General features: G+C 39.0%; 1 protein-coding gene across 5 annotated transcripts in view; it reads left to right on the top strand.

The window, feature by feature from the left end:
- mipol1 (mirror-image polydactyly 1) overlaps window positions 1–25,514 on the top strand; it is a 59,129-nt gene that overhangs the window by 29,358 nt on the left and 4,257 nt on the right. For all 5 annotated transcript variants that reach the window (XM_037542241.1, XM_037542242.1, XM_017699818.2 and 2 more), the window contains 5 exons: window positions 386–419; window positions 2,281–2,451; window positions 8,122–8,223; window positions 17,051–17,142; window positions 23,768–23,965. In XM_037542241.1, the coding sequence (XP_037398138.1) occupies window positions 386–419; window positions 2,281–2,451; window positions 8,122–8,223; window positions 17,051–17,142; window positions 23,768–23,965 (597 nt within the window). The remainder of the gene's footprint in view (window positions 1–385; window positions 420–2,280; window positions 2,452–8,121; window positions 8,224–17,050; window positions 17,143–23,767; window positions 23,966–25,514) is intronic.

Here is a 25,514-nt window from a genome sequence, read left to right as displayed (position 1 = left end):
AAAGGTGTCTTTACCTCCATAAAAAGGCTCTGTGCTTGCATGGTCCAAACAGTTCAGCCCTTCTTTTCTGCACATATGAACAATTGATCCCAGTAGTCATATAGAGTAGTAAACATTAATATCTTAACAGTTCACTGTCGGTGCAGAATGGACATTCTTGTGGAATAATACTGAGTTCTGGTGGCACTTTTAATATGCTGGAGTGTCTTCTGCTCCACAGCGAAAAACCAACAGAATGCAATTACTGGCTTTGGGAAGTGATCTCATTTTGCCAAGTGGAGGAAAGGAAACTGATGGAAGCTCACTAAATTTCATTTCTCTCTTTGTCTCACTCTGTCACTCCCTCCCTCCCGCTCTCCCTCCCGCTCTCTCTTTCCCTCTCCAGGCTGGAGAATATTAACCCAGAGGAAAGTGACATGGTAAGCCCTTTAGAGAATTTCATGTGGTCTTACAATTTTTCTGTGTACAGTTTTTGTGAAGCTGTCTTATATGAGAAAACGACCTTTGGAAACAAAGGATTGTGAGAGCCTCTTAGAAAGCTGATATCAAATTTGTTAAGTGAAATTCTTGTTTGAAGTCAGACATGACAGACCTTTTAACAAGAATCAAGTGATGAATCAAACGATTGTTAGCACAGAATAAACATGATCTGTGCTTTCCCATTCTGCCCAACCTGGAGATCCCAAAAATGAAGAATAGCTGGTTTAATTTCTGCACCACAACCTAATTTTTATGTCTCATTTGTCTAAAAGAATGATATATTTTGAAGAAGTCTGATGAGCTTGAATACCATAAATCAAAACATTTTTTTCTTTCAAGTTAGTATGTTGAGTATAAGAATATAGTTGGGTTTTTTCCTGACATGTTGATGCTCCCCAGTATTTGAGCAGCAACACACCTGGTTAATTTTTTTTGTTTTTTTTTTTTGTTTTTTTTTTTTGGTTTTTTTTTAAACAAATGCATGCTTGGTGCTCCTTAATGGCTTCAGCATTTTCTCAGATATCAAAGATAAACAGTGACCTGTCTTTCATTTACTTAATCTCCAGTCAAAATGGCCAAGTTTAATTCATTTTTCAAGTTTCATTCAGTTTTCAACGTCTCCAACATTTATCTCTAATTGTTTAATTTGTCCACTCTTTGTTTTCTTGCACTTACTGTCACTTTAACTCTTCCATCTTTCCAATCTTAAAACCAGGATGTGTATCTGTCAGGAAGCTGTTTATGTGAAAGGGAAATAGACAAAAGACAGCAAATACAAACTTCTAAGACTGAATTTTGGAGGTGTAAAAAATAATCTATTAGATTTCTTTGAAAAACTAAAAGCAAGTCTCCTGGAAAAACATGAAATCTGTAATAGTGGTAAAGGGTAGACCCACTAAATACTGGAAGTTTTGTATTGTATGTAGTTGTCAAGACTCTGTGTAATGTCCGTTTTGACTGGAAATTAAATAATTTGCTTTCTTTGGAAATGAAATGCATTGAGTCTCTGGCTTTTGTTCAGTACTGTATATATACAGGGTGAGTCAAAAGTCACAGGACACCATTTTATTTCAGAAATATAAGGGAAAATGACATCTGAATGCCCTAGCAAGTAATGGGTGAAGGGGCCTATCTTTTAGGCTATGTCCGGAACATGGCCACCATCTTGAAAGCCGCCATATTGGATCAAGGGCAAGTTTTTCCAATGGGAAGGTGGTTATGTAGCATATCAAAGAAGACCAGAATTGTCTCAGAAATAGATTGCCACAATCAGATTTGCAATATCTCCTGTGGTTCAAAAGTTATCAACACAAAAGGTTGCAACAACAACTGGGAACGTTGCCTGTGATGCACAGCTATTTGACATGTTCAGTGTGCTGTCCCTGGTGTTGAACACAGAGCTGAAGGTGCAGGATCCAATCGTTATGAACCTGCTTGAGAATCTCTGGAGAAATGCTATCACAAGCCTCCACAATGCGGTGCTGAAGGTGGTGTTTGTTGCCGATTTTCTCAGCATACACAATTTGTTCGAGATGACCCCAGAGATAAAAGTCGATAATAAAAAATACAATAAAACAAAATGGTGACTTTTGACTCACCCTGTACACTCAATGGTTCTTGACTTGACTTGACTCAATGGATTTTGAACCTTTTGAAAGAATTTTTTAAGAAACCAGAGATAGATCTTCTACCATATTTCCCAAGAACCCTTTTTTTGGAACTTTTATTTTAAGAGTGCATCTATAACACCACATCCTGACAAGGTATAAAAACAAGTGTGTGTGTGTGTGTGTGTGAGAGGACTTGGAGGAGTTGCTGAACAGGGTGAGCAGTGCGGATTCTGCTCTGAGTATTGAGCGAAGTGGTATGGCCATCATGGAGCGCATTCAGAAGGCCAGAGAGCGCCGCTCCAAAATCACCTCTGAGGAGATGAAAACTGTCATCGAGGAGAGAGACAGTGCCTTAACCAGGGTAGGAACTAGTAGCACCACCCCAGCATACACACACATGCACTTAGCTAAGGGTCAGTTTTAACACACACGCACAGGTTCTAAACACTTGACACACATTTGTGGTGTCAAGAGCCAGAAACCTTTAAACCACTGAAATACATCCAATACATCTCTCTAAATATTGACTATCTCTCTTTTTTTCCTGTGTTTTAACTCCTCTGCAAGAAGCATTTGATTATCAGCCTATTAAACCACATACATCTGTTTATTCACTGAGCCAACCCTGATTTAAGAATCAACACACCAACTACCTAATTCACATGTAGTGACAAATATTGCTGCATAACCTCAAATATTTGATATACCATTCCTACACACATATTTCAATCAAATGAAAACAAACAAGCAGGTTGCCAAATATTGACATCCAGATATTTTACTTCATCATAGAGTTCAAGTGTGGGCCAGTGTATTTGCTCAGATTTCTCTGTTGATAAATATTGGCTGTATTGCATAATGATGTCATATTAAAGTCCATTTCATTGTTGGAATAATCACTTGCATCTTTATCTGGTACACACTATTGGACTGGTGGACAAATTGTGATTAGATATTTGAAGACACAGATTACAGACCTTAAAGGGGAATTCCACCGATTTTTTAAAAAGATTTCTGCGTAATTAAATTAAAAGGTGATGTAGTAGATAAAGTAGTTCAGAGTGGTTTACTACAAAATACATCATTCTAGAGAAATGTTTTTTTCACAGCGATGGTGAGAGGAACCAGATGTTTGACAAGTTTAATCCATCTTAAAGCAACTTCACAGAATGGTATTGCTTGAAAGGATAATGAATACACAGTCTGATGTCTGAGACATTGCTTTCTGATAGTTCTGATGAGATCTTGACCTTACAATGTATAAAATAAAGTACATTCAGGGTGGAGAGATACATACAGGACATTGTAAGGCAAAATGCTTTTCAGGTTTACCACTATTTTACCATTATTAATATTATGTCTAAAACCCCAGAAGACATTAAAGTTCACTGCTCATTTCTATTGTAAAATGAAATTACGGTATTTGCATTGTGGACATCACAACTCCTGGTTCCTATCACCACTACTGTAAAGAATTGATTGCTTGATTAAATTCTGCAGAAATTTGGAAAAATAAGTGAAATTGCACTTTAAATATGGGATTCTATAGTTGTTTATAAAAAACAAAACACTGATTAGCACTATTATATTATTTTCCTAAATTATGGCTACTACAGCCACAATAGAGTATCAGTGCAGCACGAACAGTCTAATTGGGAAGTCATTAAATGCAGCATTTTAAATGGCAGGAATTTATTAGGTGTGTCAAATCATAATGACACTTCAAACAGGAAAAAAGAACCCTAAACATGGTCAGAAATCCTACCATGTAGGTGGTCACAGGCTGAGGTCTAAACTATTTTCCTCCGCTCTGATATTTCTGGGTCTGGATTTGCACGAATATTTATGATTGGGATCCTTTCTGCAGCATTCTCTGTGGGTGACTTGCCTGGATTCTTTCCGGTTCTGCCCAACAGGACAGAAAGGCAGGCGTAAGACATGTGGAGAAGAAAGGCAACACAACAGACTGAGTGTATGCTGAACAAATGCAGCTACATGGAATGCTTGCTGTGCTGCTGCTGCACCTCCACGGAATAAAGGCTTGCTCTTTTTTCAAAAATGCCCAACTCTCTGTGTGGAAACTCACATATGGATGAGTGGAGAGTCTAGCATGTAAGAAATCTCAGCAGTTCAATTACTTGGTTCTTAGACAGCCTAAACTCAGGCTTCAGCATTCTGAACCAAATTTATAGGCCAGTTCCTCATCTCCAGTCTTTTAGCATGACATAACCACATCTCAACACTACAGCATATGTTTGCTTTTTGGTTTACTCATCTATCTCACAGTTGCACTGGAGTGATAAATAAATTAATATTACTGAATATATTCATACCTTCAAATGCATGCATATCATCACTGTAGTGGCAAAGCCTTTTGTGTTAATGTGCAGTTTCAGGCTTCTACTGCACATTTTTCTTTTTCTTTTTTTTTTTGGTCTATTTCCTTTACTCAGTAACGGCTTCTTAAAAAGTACACATTCTTTCAGACTCATAGCATTGAGTTGTCACCTTACAGTGGAAGGAAGGACAGATTTTTCACATCTGAAGCAAGAGCAGAGCTTGATTTTCTTTGATTTTCCAAGATGGAATCTAAGTGCTGTTTATCTCATGATGACAGTTTTGGTGGTTGCACAGTTATTAGGAGTCCCATTTCCTCATCATCTTTTAGTCATTTTGGAAAATCCTGTTTTTCGCTTATTTTCCTTTGACTTTCCCCTTCCTTATGCAAGTGTATTATCTTATATTTAATCACCTTAGAAAGATCTCTTGAAAAATGAGCAACTTGTACTTAATGGCCAATTTTTGTTAGAAAAAAAGGGTGGTCTCTGGCATCTGCACAGTACTGTATGTTTATGTTTCCAAGTAATGTAGAACCTCTTTCATTCAGCCCATTTGTCATGAAACGTACATGCAATGTACAGGTAACTGGCAATTTCAAATAGTAGAAGAAAAGAAAAACTGAAAATGATGCTAATGCTAAACAGCAAATCTGAGTCTCAGAATCTTTAGATTCTCTTCCATTTTTTTTTTAAAACAAGTGAACGTAATAAAATGAATCATAGTATATTGTCTCAACCAGGGTGGGAAAATTTGGTAGAGTGTGATAACTGGTGTCAACCTCTTCATACACACGCAAGGCCAGGTGTAACCTACCTAACTCGAACCAAACCCCAGCACTATATTGCTGCAATCCCCCTTCCTGCCTCAGATCCCCACGAAATGGTGCCCTGATTTTTCAGTGAGGGCAAAAACCCATCTATGGGGCAATTTCAGAAGTATGTTGCAAACGCCGGCCTAATCCTTCCGAGGCAGAGATGGGTCCTCTCTCTATCCTTGAGGATTTCTCCCTCCCCTGCCGCTTCTCCCATCCCTCTCTTCATCTCGCAGGGATTAGCCGGCGGCAGCAGGCAGAGGGCCGCCACATCCCTCTGGCCTGCTGGAATATGAAAAGCTGGATAAGTGTTGGGAGAAATAAATCTTATTCACTCTTCCTTCCTCTTCTCGCAGCGAACGTGGAGAATAAGATCCGCTTCGTTATGTCCCCGCGTCTCACGCGTTTATTGAATTTCTTCTGATCTTGATAGAGTGCTGATGTTAAAGTGAGAGAGGAAATGAAGTCGCCCCTCTAGATGATTTAGGCCAGCCTGATTGTCATTGAGATTGTCGTTGAGATTTCATTTGGTGGATTCTTCCTCTCCCTGAACGGGGAAATACGTGTCTTTAAACTCTTTATACTGACTGTAATTGTCTAATTGGGTAGAATTTCCGTTTTGACTGACACCCTGTATACGGTGGTGAATTAAAGAGCATAACTAGGTTAATGTGTCTGTTAGTACGCCACATTTCCTTTTGACTGGGGCTATTTTTGGGCCATAAGCAGCAGGGACAGGCCTTTGCATCAGAACAGAGGTGCATTCTGATTTAAATACGTTTCCCTCCCAAAAAACATCTGTTGCCCGGGAGCCATAACTCAGGCTGACACTAAAGAGGAGCTGTGTGTTTTGTCTGGCCGGTGGCAGTATTATTTTAGTCTGCAGAGGAAAAGGCCGGGAGTGAGCTCGAAGGCTGAGCGGCTTGTTTGCGCGGACACCGGGCTTTGAGGCAGCTGGATGTTGAAACATTGGGACTTGTCAGGCAGTGAGGATGGTTTACATTCCTGGTAAGTGTCCTTCGGTCTTGGAATGTGCGCATGGAGAAGAGCACATATGGACTGGTCTAAAACAACCCGGCTTACAATAATACTCAGCATAGGGCCTTTCGCATTGCACTGTTTATACTGTCTGTCTGTCTGTTGCTGCGTCCATCTGTCAGTGCCACCTTCCATCCTATAGCTGTGGAAGAAATGAGGGAGTAGAGACTGAGCTGTGTGAATAGATGATGGTACCAAGTTTAGACAACTGCGCTGTCTCTCACTGTTCTTATATCATTACTATCATGATGTAGCTTCCACTGCCTGTCTTTCTAGTGCTTCTCTTTAGGTATGAGCCATATAGCTTTTTCCAGCTCCGACATAGAATTGTGTGCATTCCCACATAGTAAAGACTTTTATTTTATTCTGAAATACATCACAAATGAATCTGCTCCTCCAAGGATTACAGACAGAGAGTAATATCAGCAGTGTGTGCTTTTACCGTAAATGTAATAACAACTGAGTTTGAGGGCTAGTATCCTGCTGAGATTTCACCTCTCATAGAACAACTATAGTTACACACTGTTTCACTGCAACAGGTTCTTAGCCAGTCTGCAAGCCACACTGTAAATATTAGTTCAACTCTGTGTGTTAAATAATAATGAAGAGCGTAATCTGTATACACTGTGCATAGTTTATTTATACTACACAAAAAACACACAACTGAAAAAAGGGCCAGATTTGTTGTAGACCTTCATACGGGAGAGTTTTTCTTTGAGAATCACTGACCTTTTGATTTTCTTTGTTTACATATACATGTATAGGTGGATTATCATACCAGAAAGGAGCATCAGAGTGAATGAGAGACAAAGAAAGAGACAAACAGTGATGCAGGGAAATGCAGAGGGAGGTTGATGATGCAATGCTGGGGAGGCAGGAATGAGAGAAAGAGAATGTTGGAAAGACATTTTGCTAGATCCGTTCATGACATCTTAGATGATAATTTCTTAACATTTAAATGATTCTTAAATGTTTGTCTTTTTTCTGAATGAATGCCACTCTGGCCCATATCCTACATTTCTCTTGTATTGTACTCTTTTCCCTAAGGTCCACTTACGGTGTTTCTGTGGTTTTGTATACCAAAACGGTCAACGCATCAATGCATCCTCTACAGGAAACAAACTTCTGCAAATTTTAGTGCACCATTCCAGCTTATTAGCAGAGTTTAATATATTGGGGGAAAAATTTCAAAAAGCAGTCAGAGCTGAAACACTCCTTATAACTTTAGCGTTGAATAGGCTAAATGGCTGTTGGTTTAGTAGGTAGGTATATGACATCACAAAACAATGAATTCAGAATGAGCTGATTTTGCATATAGATAGGATGCAAATGGTATGTTCTGAAAATGTATCAGTTTTTTTTTTGCTAAACCCTTCAATTGAAATAAAGGTTAAAATTAAAACAAGATAATTTTTTCCTCCTGATATATGAGCCCTTTAAAGAACAAACCTAAAGTGACCAAATAGGCTGATTAATTACTTTGATTTTCAATTTATCAGAGCTCGCAACTGATCACAGAAATGTTTCAAGCTCAAATAAACAAACAATACTCACTGCTCCCCTCTAAAGGTCAGCTAGCACAAAGTCAGCTTTTACAATTTTTGCCCACTCAGCATCACCGCTGGCAGTTTGGCTGCAATGGATCGGAATCCCTTGATCCAGCTTTTACAACTTTTATCATTCTTGTAAGATCCGTAATGGATGAATTTGCACCCACTTCACATTCAACAACTAACAACTATAGTGAAAAATTGGGACCAGCTAAAATACTGGCGATTAGGCAATTATGTCGTACTTGCTTTAAAGTGCTACCTGCCTCACACTTGTTCTGCTTCTCCACAGTGCAAGCGCTTGGAACAGGAGCTTCTTCAGTCCAGAGAGCCTAGCCAGACCAACAGCATCCGCCAGCTGACCACTCCAAACAATCAGGAACGGGTGCGCAAGGTAATAACACCAATAACCAATGCTTACGAATGTGTCTCCCTTGATATGAAGAGCAGGTTTTTCCTAAATAATGATTTCACACTTTTCCTGACTAGTAGTGGAAGCACATATTGAAACTCTTTTGCCCCAAAGGTTTGATGTCAATATCCCTGAGATTAGTCCTTTCCTTACATGCACTAGGGATACCTAGCTCCTCATAAAGTTTTAAATTCAGATAAACATGTTTCCCATAACAAAAAAAAATACTATTTATGTTTATTTTGAGAAACAACAGTAATATACATGCAAATATTTGTGACTGTACTTCTTTGGGAATAATACCAGAAGCTCTGCGCATTTTATTCTCTTGTGATGTCAGTGCTCATCAGGACTCAATCATTTTGGCTGTTTATTACTTTTAGTATAAAGCATTTTCTTTTATGTGCTTTTAACAATAGTTGCAAAGGAAAACAATGAAAAAGAATGGCTATTTAGGCAGAATTTACTCTTTATAGCAAAGAAGACTCTTTCTTGAAAATGAAGCTGAAGTGTAAAAAAAGATGGTAAAACACACAGCAGGTGATTTTCCTTCTTTCAATAAGAAAAAAAAACAAAAAAAAAAAACAAAAAACATGTTAATTTAAAGAAGGCTTGGTGTCCCCATACATGCAGTGTGTGCAGGATACAGTGCACTTCTAACACAAGTGCAGTAAGACTGTTTGCCTAAAGCTCTGCCTTTAAAGGTGGTCCCCCGTAACCCATATTCTCCCCCTAAACGCTGCCCCCCTCAATCATCAGCCCATTAACCAATCAACCCTATCATTTATTAACTGCTGTTAACTCGAAGGCAGACCTGCAGTGATTAGCGGTAGCGGGGTGATGGCGTGAGGCTGTGTTACACATGGTCTGAAGATGACATGGGCGGTCATCGGGCCGCAATGCTTCGTCTCAGGCCTGTTGGGGAGGAGCAGGGCAAACACAAGCCTGTTTGATTTGCTGTTTTTATCTGATGCAGCCGGAGCCCTTGAGTTTAATGCAGAGTGCTGTAAAAGGACTGTCATTAGATAGAGCTAAGTAAACACACTCTCAGAGAGAGAGAGAGGAGGACACTTCAGTCAGAGAGCTGAGTCAGGGCCATGACCTGGACCACTACTACCACACACAGACCAATTTCACACTAACCCCTTAAAACATACACACATTATATGATGCATCTGTTTACCATGTTCTTCTGAACAGTCCTCAGTGATCTCAGACAGACCTGGTGTGGCAAAACGTTGAATTTTCATAATATACACAATACTAATTCAAGTATACAGTAAGTTGCTGGATTATAAATCACATTGTGAGGTGTGAATAACCTCTAAACAATCATAAATATTGGTTAAAAATAGTTTTTAAAGGTACAGTACTGTGCACAAATCAGAGACCACTGCATGATTTATTTAATTTCCACTCCAAACAGCCATTATGTACAAGTTATTCATTTTTTGTGAGATATTTCTGAAGAAATTAGATATAGTTGGATAATACACTTACATTAAGAAAGGCAAAGACAAAGAAAAAAAATGAAAAAACAGGAGTTCCCAAAAGTGGAGTTGACTGGCTGTGTGACTGTGGGACTCCTAACAACCATGCGAGGCCTGGTAGACCACCAAAGCTTTTGTCTTTGGGAGAGAAGAATAAATCAAGCTCCACTCCTGCTTCTACAAAAATCCACTCTGAGAAGATGACTCATTACTATAGGTTTGAAAGGATGTGCAGCTGTAAAGAAGCTGTTATTGATGGAAAAAAAAATACACAAAAGGAAATATCCATCCATCCATCCATCCATCCATCCATCCATCCATCCATCCATCCATTTTCTAAGCCGCTTCTCCCTCAGGGTCGCGGGGGGGTGCTGGAACCTATCCCAGCGGTCATCGGGCGGAAGGCAGGATACACCCTGGACAGGTCGCCAGTCCATCGCAGGGCAGACAGACAGACACAGACAGTCACTCACACACTCACACCCAGGGGCAATTTAGCATGTCCAATTGGCCTGACTGCATGTCTTTGGATTGTGGGAGGAAACCCACGCAGACACGGGGAGAACATGCAAACTCCACACAGAGAGGACCGGGGAAATCGAACCCAGGCCCTCCTTGCTGTGAGGCGACAGCGCTACCCACCGTGCCACCATGCCGCCTAAGGGAAATAAATTTTGTAAATCAATCAAAGAAGCTGGTCAGCGCAATGGGCCGCCCCACAGTCCAGACCTCAACATCATTGACTGTGTTTAGAATTATTTGGAATGAGAGAAGTAGAAAATACAACCAACTTGATGAAATTTGGAGGTGTGGAAAAATAGTCCTGCAGATTTTCTTTGCAAGACTGAAAGCAAGCCTCCTGAAAGTGATGGAAGATGTAATTATGGCAAAAGTTGGAGACACTAATTGCTGAAAATGTATATTACATTAAGTTGTTGATGCTTCCGTATATTTTTGTTTTTTTCTGCTTTTTTAAATGTTTTTTTGCTATCTCCCCTTGTGCTGAAATGTTAATAACTTGTACTCAGAGGATGTTTTGACTGCAAATAAATGGAATAACTTAAATAATTATTGTACACATGAGTAAGACACTTCCATAGTTTTTCATGCAGAGTAATCATCCTGTATTTGCTCACAAATGTTGCATTTTTAGATTGTCTTGCTTCCACCAATAAATAATCTATAAAAGTGATAAAACTGAAATTAATACTTCTACGATAATGTAGTAGTGCAGAGTAGAAACATTGCATATTTGTTTTGAATGATCAATCTAGGGCTCATGTTTTACTGTTAAAACGTATGTATATAATACACATAAAGCTGGTAATCTGAAACATAGTCCAGTTTAGGTTTCCTGTCAAAGCCTTCCAGAGACTTCCAGCATTTTCTGTTCTACAATTAAGATGGTTTGACTGATGGCTTATTAGGAAATATATTAAATTTTGTTATTAATGTAGCGCTTGGTTTTTTTCTATAAATCCCCTTAATTACAGATTGACTCCTGGGATTACAGAGTGGGGTTTTTAATTTAAAATGAAATGGGAACAGCTGTTGAAAAATTACTCAACAGTGCTGGGAACATATCCACAAAACAATTTAAAAATGAACAGGACTTCCATTTATCGACTGACATTTTACTTTAAAGAAATCGCAGTAAAGCTGTAGGGGAAAAATGAATAGAGTAAAAGTGTTGTACAAAAGGCTCATTTCCAAATCTTTATATCAAACTTGGAGCACATAAGCTTTTAGAGATTTATTCAGGGAGAAAATTAATTGCTAGGCTTTTAACTGCCACTCATATTTTTGAGACTGAGAAAGTTAACTGGTATTTTTTAATCATGGAGGAAAAATGTATGAAATTGGACAGACGCCACTGATAAAGGAAAGCATCAAATTTGGTGTATATATTATACCATAGCTCACAAAGTAAGCAGAGCACTATCCCAGTATGAGTGTGGAAGTCTCTTTTTGTGCGAGATGTGATCAGAAAGCCGGGCTTTTCCCCGTCTTATCTCTACAGCCCATCTCTACCTCACCTGAGCTCTGAGAAAGAACCTGTTCAGCAGCCATTTCAGGGTGCTCTAAATGCCTGGGCTGGAGTGCTGGTGTGGGGGTTGAGGATGGGGTTAGGCTGTAGAGGTCAGTTGAAGCAGGCTGTTGTTGAGGGCTCTTGCCCTAGCCCTGAACCACCTGTGTTTGCTCTGCAGCTTTTCTCTCTGAGCACTGACGGCCACACGGTGATCACACAAGCCTGCCCCTGTTCCCAAGCCACTAACGCACTAAATCATTATTGCTGCTTCCTCTAACCCCTCCAAACCCAACCACCCGCCCTTCTGAACTGGACTTTTCTCCGAAATACACATGAACGTACAAATTACAATCGGGTTGATCATATTTGAGCTGTAAATGAGTAATCTACTGATTATGATTTTAAACTTAACAGTAAAAATAGACTTAATTGAACAATAACAAGCCATGCATAGTTTTTAAAGATGTGAAATACTGTATTAGAGAAGGATGAGATAGGAAGCTTTTATAAAAACTTACATATGCAGTCGTATGAAGTGTGTGGATACCGCTGGTAAAATAATATGTATTGTTGACTTTTAAGTAAAAGTAAATAAACACATCCTCTACAGAGAACAGACTTGAATATGACATACATTTTAGTGTACAGTTTCTATTTATTTGTGGAGTTTAATGTATTGGGGAGATCTTTCTACAGAGTACATTGTATGTTTTATTTTTTTCCTCATAATTTCCACATAATTGTGCAAAAATGTGTTCTCTGTAGAGGATGTATTAACTTACTATTCTCTTAGAAAATCAACAAAACGTGATTTGACCTGGGGTCTTCAAACTTTTGCATACAACTGTAAAAATACTATGGAGGAAGTGTAACCGGGTGTGTCCATCAGGGTCTGTTTATTTCTGTACCAGAGAGCAGCAGCAGGTTTTAAAATATTCACTATAATCATGAAAATTGACAACTAATCTGTGATTTATTAGCAATTATTAGCGAAGGCAATTTTTAAGATGAGATTTTTTTTTTGGAGTAATTGAGTTTAACCATGAAAGCTTTTCATCATGGTAGAAAAATAGTACATGTTCTTGCTTTTAATGGGGCATTTTTGTTGTCTGCTGTTTTCACTGCAAATTTTAAAGCACTGTTGACAGAAGGCAGTAAAAGATGACCGTGTTCATGAAGTTCTCCTAACATTTCAGTGACCCTCACTGTGGTCTTCATATAGGAGTTCTGTCTTGTGCTTTCTGCTGCTCTGTAAGCTCATCAAGCTGTGTTAGTGAGTGCAGTTGACATATTTGCACTTATATTCAAGTGTCCGTAAGAGTTAACAAACAGATATTTGCTTAACTTCAGGGAGGAGAAAATCACACTCTTATGAACAACTAGGTGTGTTTAAAAAAAAAAAAAAAAAACCCAAAAGAAAGTTTCAGTGATTCCACTGATTTTTCAAAAATTCTTCATAACTAAATGTTAGATGTAAACAAAGCCATGTGGTCTGATGTGAAATACTCCATTTTAGAGAAACCAACAATCAGAATTTTCACTGCGGTCATAGGAATGAGACATTTTGTAAAAGCTAGATCACAGGAAACTATTACATGAAATGCTTACAACTATGGTGCCTGATGCCCGAGTTTGTCCTGTGATGGTGTTGAGAAGGTTTCATTTAAAAATGTTTTTTTTAAGTATGCATTATAGGGTGAGAAATACATGCAGGATATAGCACGGTAAAATAATCCCAAAAGAAAGCTTGTTTTATTAGATATATGCTGCTATTATACCATAATCAATCAATGTTCCGTATAAAAACTCATGCAGGTTCAATGGTCCTATTGAATAGTAAATAAAATGGCTATAATTTTAAAGTAGACATCAGACATCATCTTACATGTTTAAGCTGGAACAGTGAACAGCATTACTGACTTTTCCTTAGGTCTGTGTCTTGCTTTTATAGGACCACGCAATTGTATAGAATGTTCAGTGTTACATAAATGAGCTGGTTGAAATGCTGGGGGCAAGTTTGGTGTTGCATGATCATAGAAGTGTTGGTCTCCGTGTGACGGTTAGCCAAAGAGTAATGTGAGTATTTGTACACAGATACCTGGTTAACTAATTATCCGTGCACAGCCCTAGTTGACAGCTCTGTTGTAGGACACCTTCACTATGTCTGGGCTCTCAGAGGCCCTTGTGTTGTATGTTTGTATCAGGTGATTGAGTAATTGAGAGTATTTATTTTTAATATATTTTAATGCTACATTCAACAGCTCATTCCTATATTTGAATCACTTCAGAGTAAAATGGAGTCAGAACCTTCAGTCACAGAAAAGTGAATGCACATTGAATCAGTGCTCCTCTTGGTTTGTTCATAAACAGGTGCAGGGCAGAGTACATCACTGCTGGTAGTATATGTGTGTGTGTCACTGCTGTCTCTCCCCACTGGGGCAGAAAGGCCACGCTCTGACAGCCTGCCGCCGCTCAGCCCAGCACTGCCCTACACAGCACCCTCTCCTAAAGGTCGAGGCAGCCACTGTCTTTTCCACAGCTTAATCTCTCCAGGTTAATACGCTACTCGATGGACCTCATTTGGATAATATTATAATGAAAGCTGATAAAATACATATGATTAAAAGAATCAGGCTTTGAAGTCTAGCTCTGCTCCCTGTTGGAGAAAAGTACATATTGACTTTAGAGGTTAGCCTCTTTTTGATGTTCTCTTTGACTTGCGAGACCTGCACTCCAGTAATTAGAATGATTGGGCTGCACCAGCGGAAGCTGCATGCACTTAGGGCGAAGGTGTTTATAGCAGTCACCATACAGTAGCCATGCCTGCTTTTGCCTCCTTTGCTGTGCATCTGAGTGGAAAGAAAACAAACTGAGTTGTGTTTGCACAGAAGGTGAATCTAATTGTTTTTTTTGTTTTTTTTTGCTTTTCAGAAAGAATGTGGCAAAGAACTGTGGCTCATATCAACTTTTCAAAACAGTGTGATAGCATATATGAAACTGAAACTGCAAGAACAAGCTAGTTTTGTGTTTGATATTCACGGTGGAGTTATGATTGTTTCAGTTTGGATTCCTTTTTGAATTAAGTGAAACACACAGCAGCCAGTGAGAGCGGAACTAATTCAAATACGTCTAAAAGCGTAGTAACGAAATCAGCCTGTCAAGTCTAAGAGACAAAAATAGCTTGGCAAAAGTCATGTAAACATTAATTATGAATGTTTTAAGTATGTAAACCTACATAAAAAGTGGACCTTGGGGTCCAAATAGTAGGAGGTACAGTCCTTCATTTGTAAAGATAACCGCATGGGCAGCCTTTAGATTTAAATCTAACCTCTGTTTAAAAAAAAAAACCCACAGAACAAACAAAAAAAAAAACACCGTATAGCTCCAGCCACATAAAAGCCATAAAAATACAACATGATTCCAACACTTCCCCCAAAGCAACACCGATCTGTATTTGTGACCAAAGGTATATTATCAGTGGTAACTGTGATCACACTCCCCCTTTACCCTACTCTATCTTATGTATCTCCTTCCTCTCTCTTTTTTTACTACCTATCTCTTCTTCACAATGTAGGGTTAGTGAATTGATTGCGGGCTTTTACAGTAGGCCAGGTTGTTGTGTTTGTTTAGAAGACCTCCATTGTCTGCATGTCCTCTCCCAGCTGTTGAGAGGCTAACATCAACAATAGATCTGTTTCAACGGCTGGTCATTAGCAGAAGCTTTACTGCTGGTCAGGTTTAAGCACAGAAAGGCTTGGGACAGTGTTTACCCACCCTTGCCTGCAACACATCGGGTTCTAGTCACCCAGCATGCTGCCTCTGAGTAGGTGCTGAGTGGGAAGACAATGGAGTGAATTGGATCCCCCTTGGAGTGAGTTCCTCACCGTGTATGAGGCAAAAAAAATGACTGAGAGACTGTGTGTGTGTGTGTGTGTGTTTGTGTGTGTGTGTGTGTGTGTTTGGGGAAGGAGTGTCCTGCCACAGTAAGCTGTTAAAATTGGCTGTTGAGATAAGAGTGTAATCAAATTACGCATCCATAAACATGGAATGGTAGCTATTATCAGTCAGACAATTGCCCTTATTTGCCATAATTGTCTTATTTGATAAGTCTTAATGTATATACAATAACATTCAGTTATGCTTTGGACCTGGTATTGGTGATCAGCAGTATATGTTATCATATATAAACCATGATAACCGGTCATGTCTTCGTATTGACTATTTGTTTTCCAAATACACAGTTGTATACAATTTTTTTTATGTGTAATAGTGAAAATAAGTTATATACTTATAACAAACACATTATCTGTAGAGAACACACTTGTGCACATTTTTATGCACAATGACTGTTTATATGGTGAATTTGACATATTGATGGGGACAAAATGCTGTGCAAGTTATGACACATTATATTTCTTCCTGTTTTTTTCCAATATGCCAAACTTAGCAAATCAATAGAAATTGTGCAGTAAAATTAGCATAAAATATTTTTATTTTATTTATTTATATCTATATAAGTTTGTTCCCTGTAGAGCATGTGTTAACTTATTTTCATTTAGAAAGAATGTTTGTTAATTCGGTGCAAACTAAGAGCTCAGGTGAGAGCAGAATTATGTTCAGTTTGAACTCTTGACATACCTAGACATTGAACCACGTACAAGTAAGAAGTAAAATAATAATCTTGACTAAAAAAGTGAAACCTCATTAGGGCCAAAAAAGGGTCCAAACAAGTTGAACAGTAAATATCTCCCTCTCTCGTCTTCTCTCATTACCATACACTTTGCCAAATGGTGTTGATAAAAAAAAAAAAAAACATTAAAACATGAACAAAAATATAAAGCTTTAATTTCCAGCTGTTAATTTCAGTGTGTCATCAGATGTACACAAGAATAAGACTCATGTAATCAGTATTATTGTATGCATTAGCAACAGAAGCACAAGCCATTTAGATTAGAGAGAGCTAAATCCTGAATGTGCTGATGTAGAGAACGTGAAAGTTTTAGGAACTTTCTTCAAATGCAAATTCCAAATTAATTCAGATGTTCAAGATTATCTCACTAATTACTACCATCACTAATTAAAGGCACAGTAATTAAACAGGTTACTTAATACTGAGTGATAAGTGTTGGAAAACGGTCATTTAAAAATGAATGATGAATGAATGATGTTTCTGGTACATATTTTCACATTAATGTCATAAGTACTGTAGAGCCTGTAGAGAAAGAAATTGGTTACTGGAAAAATGTAAGACATGGGCTTTTTAAATAGTGTACTGCTGTTCTGTGTGTAGATCCAGGTGGAGTTGCAGGCTACCCAGAGAGAGCGGGATATGGCTGTGGAGCTCAATCACAAACTCGAGGCGGAGCTCCAATCCATATGCAGGTATCACAGGTGGACCATCTCACCTCACATTGCACAGACACAAGGCAAATATTCAGCTTGCAGCATACTTACTTCACAAAGTCAGACTGATTTTAGAGACTTAATGTAATTCCACCCAACAAACCGTGCGATAACAGCTAGACTAAGCCTGAATTACCCAAACAAGGTTGGCCTTTAATGCTATTGTAATTTTTATAAAAGAAACATAAAATATTATACGTTTATATAAAGTCTTATTCACATCACAGTGTGTAGTTTTTTTATAAATACACGTCTCTCAAACAATCCTCCCAGTGGAAATAAAGTTACATATACCTGTGACTTCCCTTTCTCTATTACACTTGCTTGCTCTTTCTTTTATTCTGGGTTTTTTGTTTGTTCACTCTCTCTTGCACTCTCTCTCTCTCTCTCTCTCTCTCTCTCTCTCTCTCTCTCTCTCTCTCTCTCTCTCTCTCTCTCTCTCTCTCTCTCTCTCTCTCTCATTCTCTCTCTCATTCTTTCTCTCTCTCTCACTCTCACATATATTCTCATTCCCTCTCTCTGTTTCTCCCACTCTCTCACTCCTGAAAGAGTCAGCTCGTAGAGTGCTCTCCATTTTAACTTCTTAATAAAGAGCCCTTCATGGTACCTCCCATCATCACTATGCCCCTTATTAAAGCAGGCAGGAAACATTTATTGAGCTAGCTCAGCACTCCAGTCTAGGAACAGATAATAAATGCTAAAACTAGTTCTCATATGCATTGTGTGCTTTGGACTGATAGGAAACACATCCAGAATAGACGAGGCTGATCATTTCCATGATATTCATTTGAAAGTATTTTCAAATTTGAAAGTATGAAGCCCATTTGAAGATGTCGTAGACCTCTCACCTCCACTCTTGAAATTGAAGGTTTCTGAATGGTTCTTGGTTTGAGTTTAATTGGTATTGAAGCTTTAAACAATGATGGAGGTTCTTTAAACCTCACATATCTCATTTACAAAAATGGTTCTGTCACCAAGAGATTCTATTGGGAGCCAAAGATTTTGTATGTCATTGCTAAAATATTCCTTTCTGAGATTATTTATTTTTAAGAGTGTTTTGCAGTGCCCCTCGTATTCTTCTGTGGACTGTCTGTCCATTTGAGGGGCAGGGATTTTTATTATTGCTTTGTGCTGGGGTGCTGGAAACTCCTGAGGTATTGACCACAGACATTTCACCACCGCCTAATGTCAGATTGTTTTGGCCCCTGATGCAGCCCAGTGCTTATTTAAGACTGCTGTATCTCTACAACAGAATCATGCAGTTCTTGTCTAGAATGGGTGTGGTGAGCTGTGATGGACTCCCACATGCCTAGCTTTTCTGTCAATAAACGCAGGAGCGATGTACGATAAACTGTATATCTGTGGTTTATCTGTCAGTCAGTTGAAGCTTGATGGAAGATACTGTATAAATACATTTGGCTCATAAACTGGTCTTTCTGGTTTGGGAAGCTGTATCCTGTTACAGATAGAGGAGACATCCGTCTACTTCAAGGATCCTGTGTATGTTTTTGACTCTGTGTACGTGTGTGTGTGTGTGTGTGTCATCTTGCATGCACACATGAGACTCTGGATAGCACTTGGAGCAAAATGCTCTGGGGGAAGAGGGTGAAGACTTGGCAGTTCCCGCAGTTTGCCTGTGCTAGAGGAGGAGAAGACAGACATTGTATTCAGCTAGACAATCTTCATTGTGTGGGAGACAGGGGGTCCAGTCCTGCTCCCAGCCCCTATCAATGTGGCTTTGGAGCTGGACCTTTAAAGGGGAGAATCCTCTAGTCCCAACAAAGGCCAGAAGATGGCTGTGCGTGTTTGCTCTCAGGATTGCCCGGCCAGCTCCATTGTGTCTTCTAGGATAACAGACAGTCTGAGTCAGATGAAAGGCCAGGGAACAGACAAGTATGAGTGATGGACAGGACAGGGAGGGCAGAATGCTATGCTGTAGGGGTGTAACGATAAATTGATGTACAGGTTTAGCTTTGCCAGCCCACTAACAGCACTAATCACCTCACTTTACAACCTCTGGAATAGTGGTGAGCAAACCAAAGTGCAGTGGGGCCGAAAAGGCAAAGCCATATACAAATAAAATGGTAGTTTTAGAAATGTGTTTTATAAGACTGCACTATATTTTGTTAATACATTATTCAAAATAAAATAAATAGGAAAACAATAACTAAGTAATATAGTATACAAATATGTTTCTATTATTGGGTGAGGGGGTGGGTTTAGGGTAACTTTGTGGTCTGATAAGGCTCTAACAAGATGCCTAGTTTTAATCATTAACAGTGGCAAATGAGAGACCCTCAGAAGAGACAGAGGACCATATCACAGAGACTTTTTCATATTTCCATGTATTTTTGAATGTTGTAAATGTTCATTTTTGATACTGTATCAATATCATTATACCCACTACTCTGTGCTGTGAACTACATGCTGGCAATATGATCTTATTTTGTTGCCATTGTGATAAACAGTATGCTTTTCTGAGTGCACTGTGGTTGTTGTTAGCACTTAAAGAACCTTGACACACTGCATATTTTATTACAAAGAGGGCATAGTTAGTCCTGTATAACTGGATTAAGTGCAGTGCCGTATATGCAACATTAAAAATTATAATAAAAGTCATTCTGTTCATAGTTTATTGATGGTTGTTTTTGCTAGTGCCTTTGCTAGTGCTAGTGAGTCAGAATATTGTGTGTGTGTGTGTGTGTGTGTGTGTGTGTGTATGTGTATGTATATATATATATATATATATATATATATATATATATATATATATATATAATATAAAAATGAAAATACCTTTAAGTATTGTGAGATCATGTTTTTATCATATCAACGACCACTACTTTGAACCCTGTGCTGTAGTGGCTCCATCTCCTAAACGTAGAGTTATAACACAGCTCCCTGTAGGTTGAGAACAGCACTGAGGCTGGGGCGAGTTGCTTTAATGGGTTGTCGTTGGCCAGCCTGTGCAGGGAAAGGCAGACTTTGTGTAAGTATAAGGTGCTTTCTTTGAGTTTAAGCCAGTTGCAGAGGGAGTCCAAGCTGGGAAGGACACGGATTAACACCCTGGTCCCCATACAGCACAGCTCCCCAGAGATCTCTCATTATCTGAGAGATAAACAGCCCTGCCTGTCATCCCCTCAGCTCAGCAGACATTGGCCTGTACAGTGGACATTAGTGCTGTGACATAAGATGTTAAAAAGAATCAGTGAATTATTTGGGCAATCGCTGGCCCACAACTGAGTGTGGCAAAGTCTCTGCTTTGTTTAATTTAAGCTTGCCTCTCAGAAGACCGATTATCTTATGGCACTTATTTAAACTCACTTCTATCGTACGGTTTTTATTCAAATCCTGATTTGAATGTTATCATAAATCTAAAGAAAGTCTCTGATACTTATTACACAGTGTTAATAATTACATATCGACCTGGTAGGCCTGACTGTCTTTGGTGGTTAGTTGTGGAAGAATTGACTGATTTTATGTACGTGTAACAAGGTGTAGTCAGACCATACATTGACGTAGCCTTGCGCACCTCTGGATTTGTTTTGCTTGACATTCTGTGCTGCAAAATACATTTTGTGGATAGTCTGCAATGCTTCTCAGCAAGCGAGCACCACTGAGGAGAAAAATATCAGGAAACTAATTCAAAACGCACAGCAGTGTCTCTGCCTTCCCCCAACCCAAAACCAACGGCCCTTAAATTTTATTAGCAGGTGGAGCACAAATAGTAGAGGCGTTTGTGACAAGTTTGGGTTACAAATGTGCGCTTGAGAAAACGCCTTTATCAAAGCTCAATCAACATGGTGGAGTGATGTATTGCTGATGAGGAGGGGCTGAAGGTGGGGTGTGGTTGCTTGTTGCTTTCTGCCCGGTGTAGGTTGCTGTGGATACCTGGCATTAAAGAGGCAGTTCTCTCTCTCTACCTGCACTGGCTTCTCTGTATTTTGTTGCCGCAGGTCCGTCTCTGTTGAAAGGCTATTTTACATATCCTCTTTGATAGCATGCCTTGGTAGCGTTAATGTTTAACTCCCCTACTCAGGTAGAGAGGCAGGTTCATTGGGATCCAGCCTCTGTGATTAGTTATCTTATGATTCTGGTTAATGTTTTACAGAGTGTTCAGACCTGATGTCTGCTCGGCCTTCCAGAAACTAGAGCAACATGCAGACATTAAACCTTAGGCAGCTGTAGCGGGCACACAATATGACATTAAAGATAAGAACAAAACAGGAGTAAATTGGGCCAGTCTGCCTACATTTCCTCCCAGCGTAATTGAAGTGCAGTGTGCAAGGAAACGTGGATGTTTGCATTTCATGTTATTGAGGAACTCATCACAGAGCTTTTGTTTCATGTTACATAACAGAAGTCCTATTTGTTGGGTATCTGAAAAATTCAGGAAACAAGACTTTTTAAAGTTGAATGTAATGCAAGTAGATGTTCCAGGTCATGGTCACTTACAAAAATGTCTGGTCAGTCTTCTGTAAGCAGCCAGTGTTGCTCACTTAGAGTTTCCCACTATTAAACCAAACAGGCTTGGGAACATTTAAGCTTTATTTGTTTAATTACTTTTAGTGGCTTCTCATAAAACGCTCATAAAGTGGTTTGAGATGGAGAGGGGAATGACTGGTGGTTTTTGTGTGTCAAGATAATCCATAGTAAGGCATTGCTCCTCTGCCCTTGTTTGTCACTGTCATTGGACCTTCGTACCCAATATGTTTGCATTTAATTAAACAAAGCACACAACTTTACATCACTTCCTTGACTATCAATATCACATCAGAATTGATTGCCTCTTTCTTAAAAAAAAAAAAAAAAAAAAAAAAAGGCAAAGGAGATGCATGACATGAAAGCCACCCTGAAACTAATTAGAAGGACAACAGGACAGAATGAGTAATATGACATTAAGACAAAAACACACACAATGATTGGGCTAAAAGACAAAGACCAGTGGCAATCAATCTAGCTTATTCTGTCAGTAAAAGCCCTCCTCTGTAGCAGCGGGAGAGAAGAGAGGTTTAGTTATCATTGTTGTCTGATTGTGGCCCATCATTTGGGGTATTGTGTACCAGACTAATAAGGTTAGGTTTTGTGGTTATTAATATCATGTCATAAAAGATGCTGTTCAGACCCTTAACCTGGAGGCAGCATGCTATTGGTGTCATTTCGTACACAGTTTACTCCCTTATGTTCTGAGAAACTTGAAATATTACATTCATCACAGTCCTTACTAAAGTTTTATTGATTGGGTTTTCACAAATCATTCTGTTTTTTGGCCATGACTCTAGCAAGTAATGGGTTCAAAGGTTTTTTTAAGCTGTGCTGGAGGCCTTTATTGGTTCCTTTCCAAGCACAAAGGACACCTACATATATTTCTCAGTATGTGTATTTTTATTTTTAATGAAGTAATGTGATTTGGGTTTAATTTTTTTGATGTTGTTGTTGTTAATGTTCTCTTCTGAATTCTTCTGTATTTTTCCTCATATCTCACTGAAAGCTGGTTGTGTGAGTCTAATGCAGCGCTGTGGAGCATGCTGAACTGTAATGTATTCCACTGGCATTCTGCTGCATTATTACCCCCAGATATTGTCTCATGTACTGACATTCCATTTCAATATTAGATGTGTCTGTTGGCACAGGGTGTTGATATAGAGTTACCATATCTCACCTGCAGGTAAACTGGGAGCATGCTCTCACTGTATGGGTCAAGTTGTGTGTTTGTGTAAGGAACTTGGCCATTGGTTTTTCTCTCCTTGTGCAGTGAAACAAGGGGCAGGGCACACCTGTTGGCACACTGTTAGTCAAATATGCTTGTGCTTTGACAGATTTTAAAATTATTTATTTATTTATTTTTATTTTCCAGCCGGTTTACTCGCTCTGCTCCTTCTCCACTGATGATATCAGTTGAATCCTCATTGCTGTGGTTGTAATGTAATAAAATCTGACTGTCTGCCTGGAGTGTAATGATACACACAGGTCATTAGGCTAAAAATGTGCTCAGTTTTAATTTGCTTTAAAAAAATCTACATTGGATTGAGGTTTAGATTTGATCAATATTTCAAATTTGACAACTTATTGTTCTTCAGAAGAGCAGAGTGTTTAGGTGATGCTGCTATACTGGGCTAAAATGTTTGCCTTTTATTTATTTTACTGCATTATGTAATGCAGATCGAGGGGTCTAGTTCCAATTTCTATATTTCAAAAATATATTATAAATTGGTATATAAAGAGAAATTCAACAAAAACACAATTCCTGGATTGCTGCATCAATTGCTTTAAAAATTCATTCTACAAAACCCTACTATACTATAGCAATTAGCTCCTATCAGAAAATCTAATCTAGAATAGATTATCTGACTCTATCTGCCTGTCCTCTATCTGCCTTTTTTCTATTTGTATATATGCCTGTAGGTAGGATGTGGTTGATTTTATTCTTGTTATATGTCTACACCCATTTACGGTCACTGTATAGTGTTGTGTGTCTGCTACTGGCTGATAAATTTCCTTCAGATCAATAAAGCATCCATCCATCCATCCATCCATCCATCCATCCATCCATCCATCCATCTTTACCAGTTTGGTGCTTTTTAATGCTCTTTTTTCCTCTTAGTGCACAACCAAGGCACGAGTTTAGCAGGAAGGAGCCTTCCAGGTTCCTCTCTTCTACCTATGAAAAGGACAGCCCTGCAGCCCCGAACCAAACCCTGCTGAATCGTCTGCAGCAGGTGACCTCTGAGCTCCAGAGTACGCAGACCCAGCTGCGCCTGACCCAGGAATCTGAGAGTGAGGCCACTGCAAAAGTGCAGAAGTAAGTACAGCCGTCACTAAACCAAGCAGTTGACTATGGAAGTGTGCTCTTGTAATCACCTCACTGTGGAGTAACGTCATGAAATGGTCTCAGAAAAGGTTTTAGCGATTTGCGCTCTTAATAGTTAAATTGTGTAAATTAATCTGAAATCCATTGGCCAGTAAACATGAAACACAATGCATAGATTTAGAGTTTTTTGTAATTCTGCTAAGATGGAGAAGATTTAATTATACTAAAGTAGATTCTCTCTGAAGCAGCAGTTGAGTTTTTCAGTAGTCTTTGTACTGTTGAAAAAAAAAAAAGGTGCATTCAAATGATAAATCTTGTTCTTTAATTTTTGTACTTCCTTACTATTTACTTACTTCTGGACTTTACCTTGCCTGTTGTACCTGTAGACTTGTTCTACAGCTCTGGCTTCCAGCTAGCTTCTGGGAGCTTGTCCTATGATGTGTCCCTCGCTCTCTCTCTTTCTCACTTCTCTCCCTCACACCGGGGCTCCCCACGCAAAGCAAACATGGCTCGGCCTGCTGATCTATTTACACGATGAATTAACCAACCAGGGGGTGGGGATGCAAAGCTGAGGGGGTGCTCAAAACCCTGAGAGAACCCCCAACACCCACCACCAGCATGAGAAGTCTGAAAAAGAGGGAACTTTACCATTGTGTTTAAAGGGGGTGGTCCTGAAATGGTTCTTTTTTTGTGGCAACATCACAGAGACTATGTTCACTAATGTGGGACTTTAGACCCCTTAATGCACTCTGCCCTGCCCACCCTCAGTGTCCCATTTTCAGAGTGAACTCATTGTCATGCTCATTTTTCAGTATCTGAAATGCGTGGTTAAAAGCATTGAGTTTTTAAGTTGCATATTGCTGGTACATATTTGTTCGTATGATTTAACACCACACTGGATTGGGACGAACTGTAACGTGTACTGTTACCCTCACTAATGTTGAAAAGAAATAACTTTGTGTTTCTTGTGCTCCACACTCATCATAGATAACAGCACGTATTATACAGTACTTTGCAGAAGTCAGAGACCATTTAATTAATTTCCAGATAAAAGAGCTGTTAAGGACAACTTTTTTCCCAAGATATTTTGAGAATTTTTTGAGGAAATATTTTCAAAACTGATGGTCAGAAAAATGATTAAAAGCTATGGAAAAATGAGACTGCTAACAACTGTACAAGACCTTGTGGACCAGCAGTAATGTAACCATCAGATAAGCAGCACTTAAAACATCTTTGAAAGAGAGGAGAACATCAAGCTCCTCTCTTACTTCAGATCTGAAAAAATCCACAGGTGTTTCTGTCCATCCGTACTATGGGTCCGAAAAGATGTATAGCTATCAAGAAGCCATTAGTGAGTAAAGAAAGATTTCAAACTGGGAAGATTGAATTTGAGGTGTGGAAAAAAGTCTCTACAGATTTTTTTGGAAGCAAGTGTCCTGTAAGGAACGAAAGCTGTAAAATAGGCAAAGGGTGGACACACTAAATTCTGAACATTTTGTATTTAGTTGTTGAGGCTTCTCTGTAATCTTCTGCTACATGT

The sequence above is a fragment of the Pygocentrus nattereri genome, chromosome 10, assembly GCF_015220715.1.
Source record: "Pygocentrus nattereri isolate fPygNat1 chromosome 10, fPygNat1.pri, whole genome shotgun sequence".
In the NCBI taxonomy this organism is placed as follows: Eukaryota; Metazoa; Chordata; class Actinopteri; order Characiformes; family Serrasalmidae; genus Pygocentrus; species Pygocentrus nattereri.
This window is presented reverse-complemented; position numbering and strand designations above follow the sequence as displayed.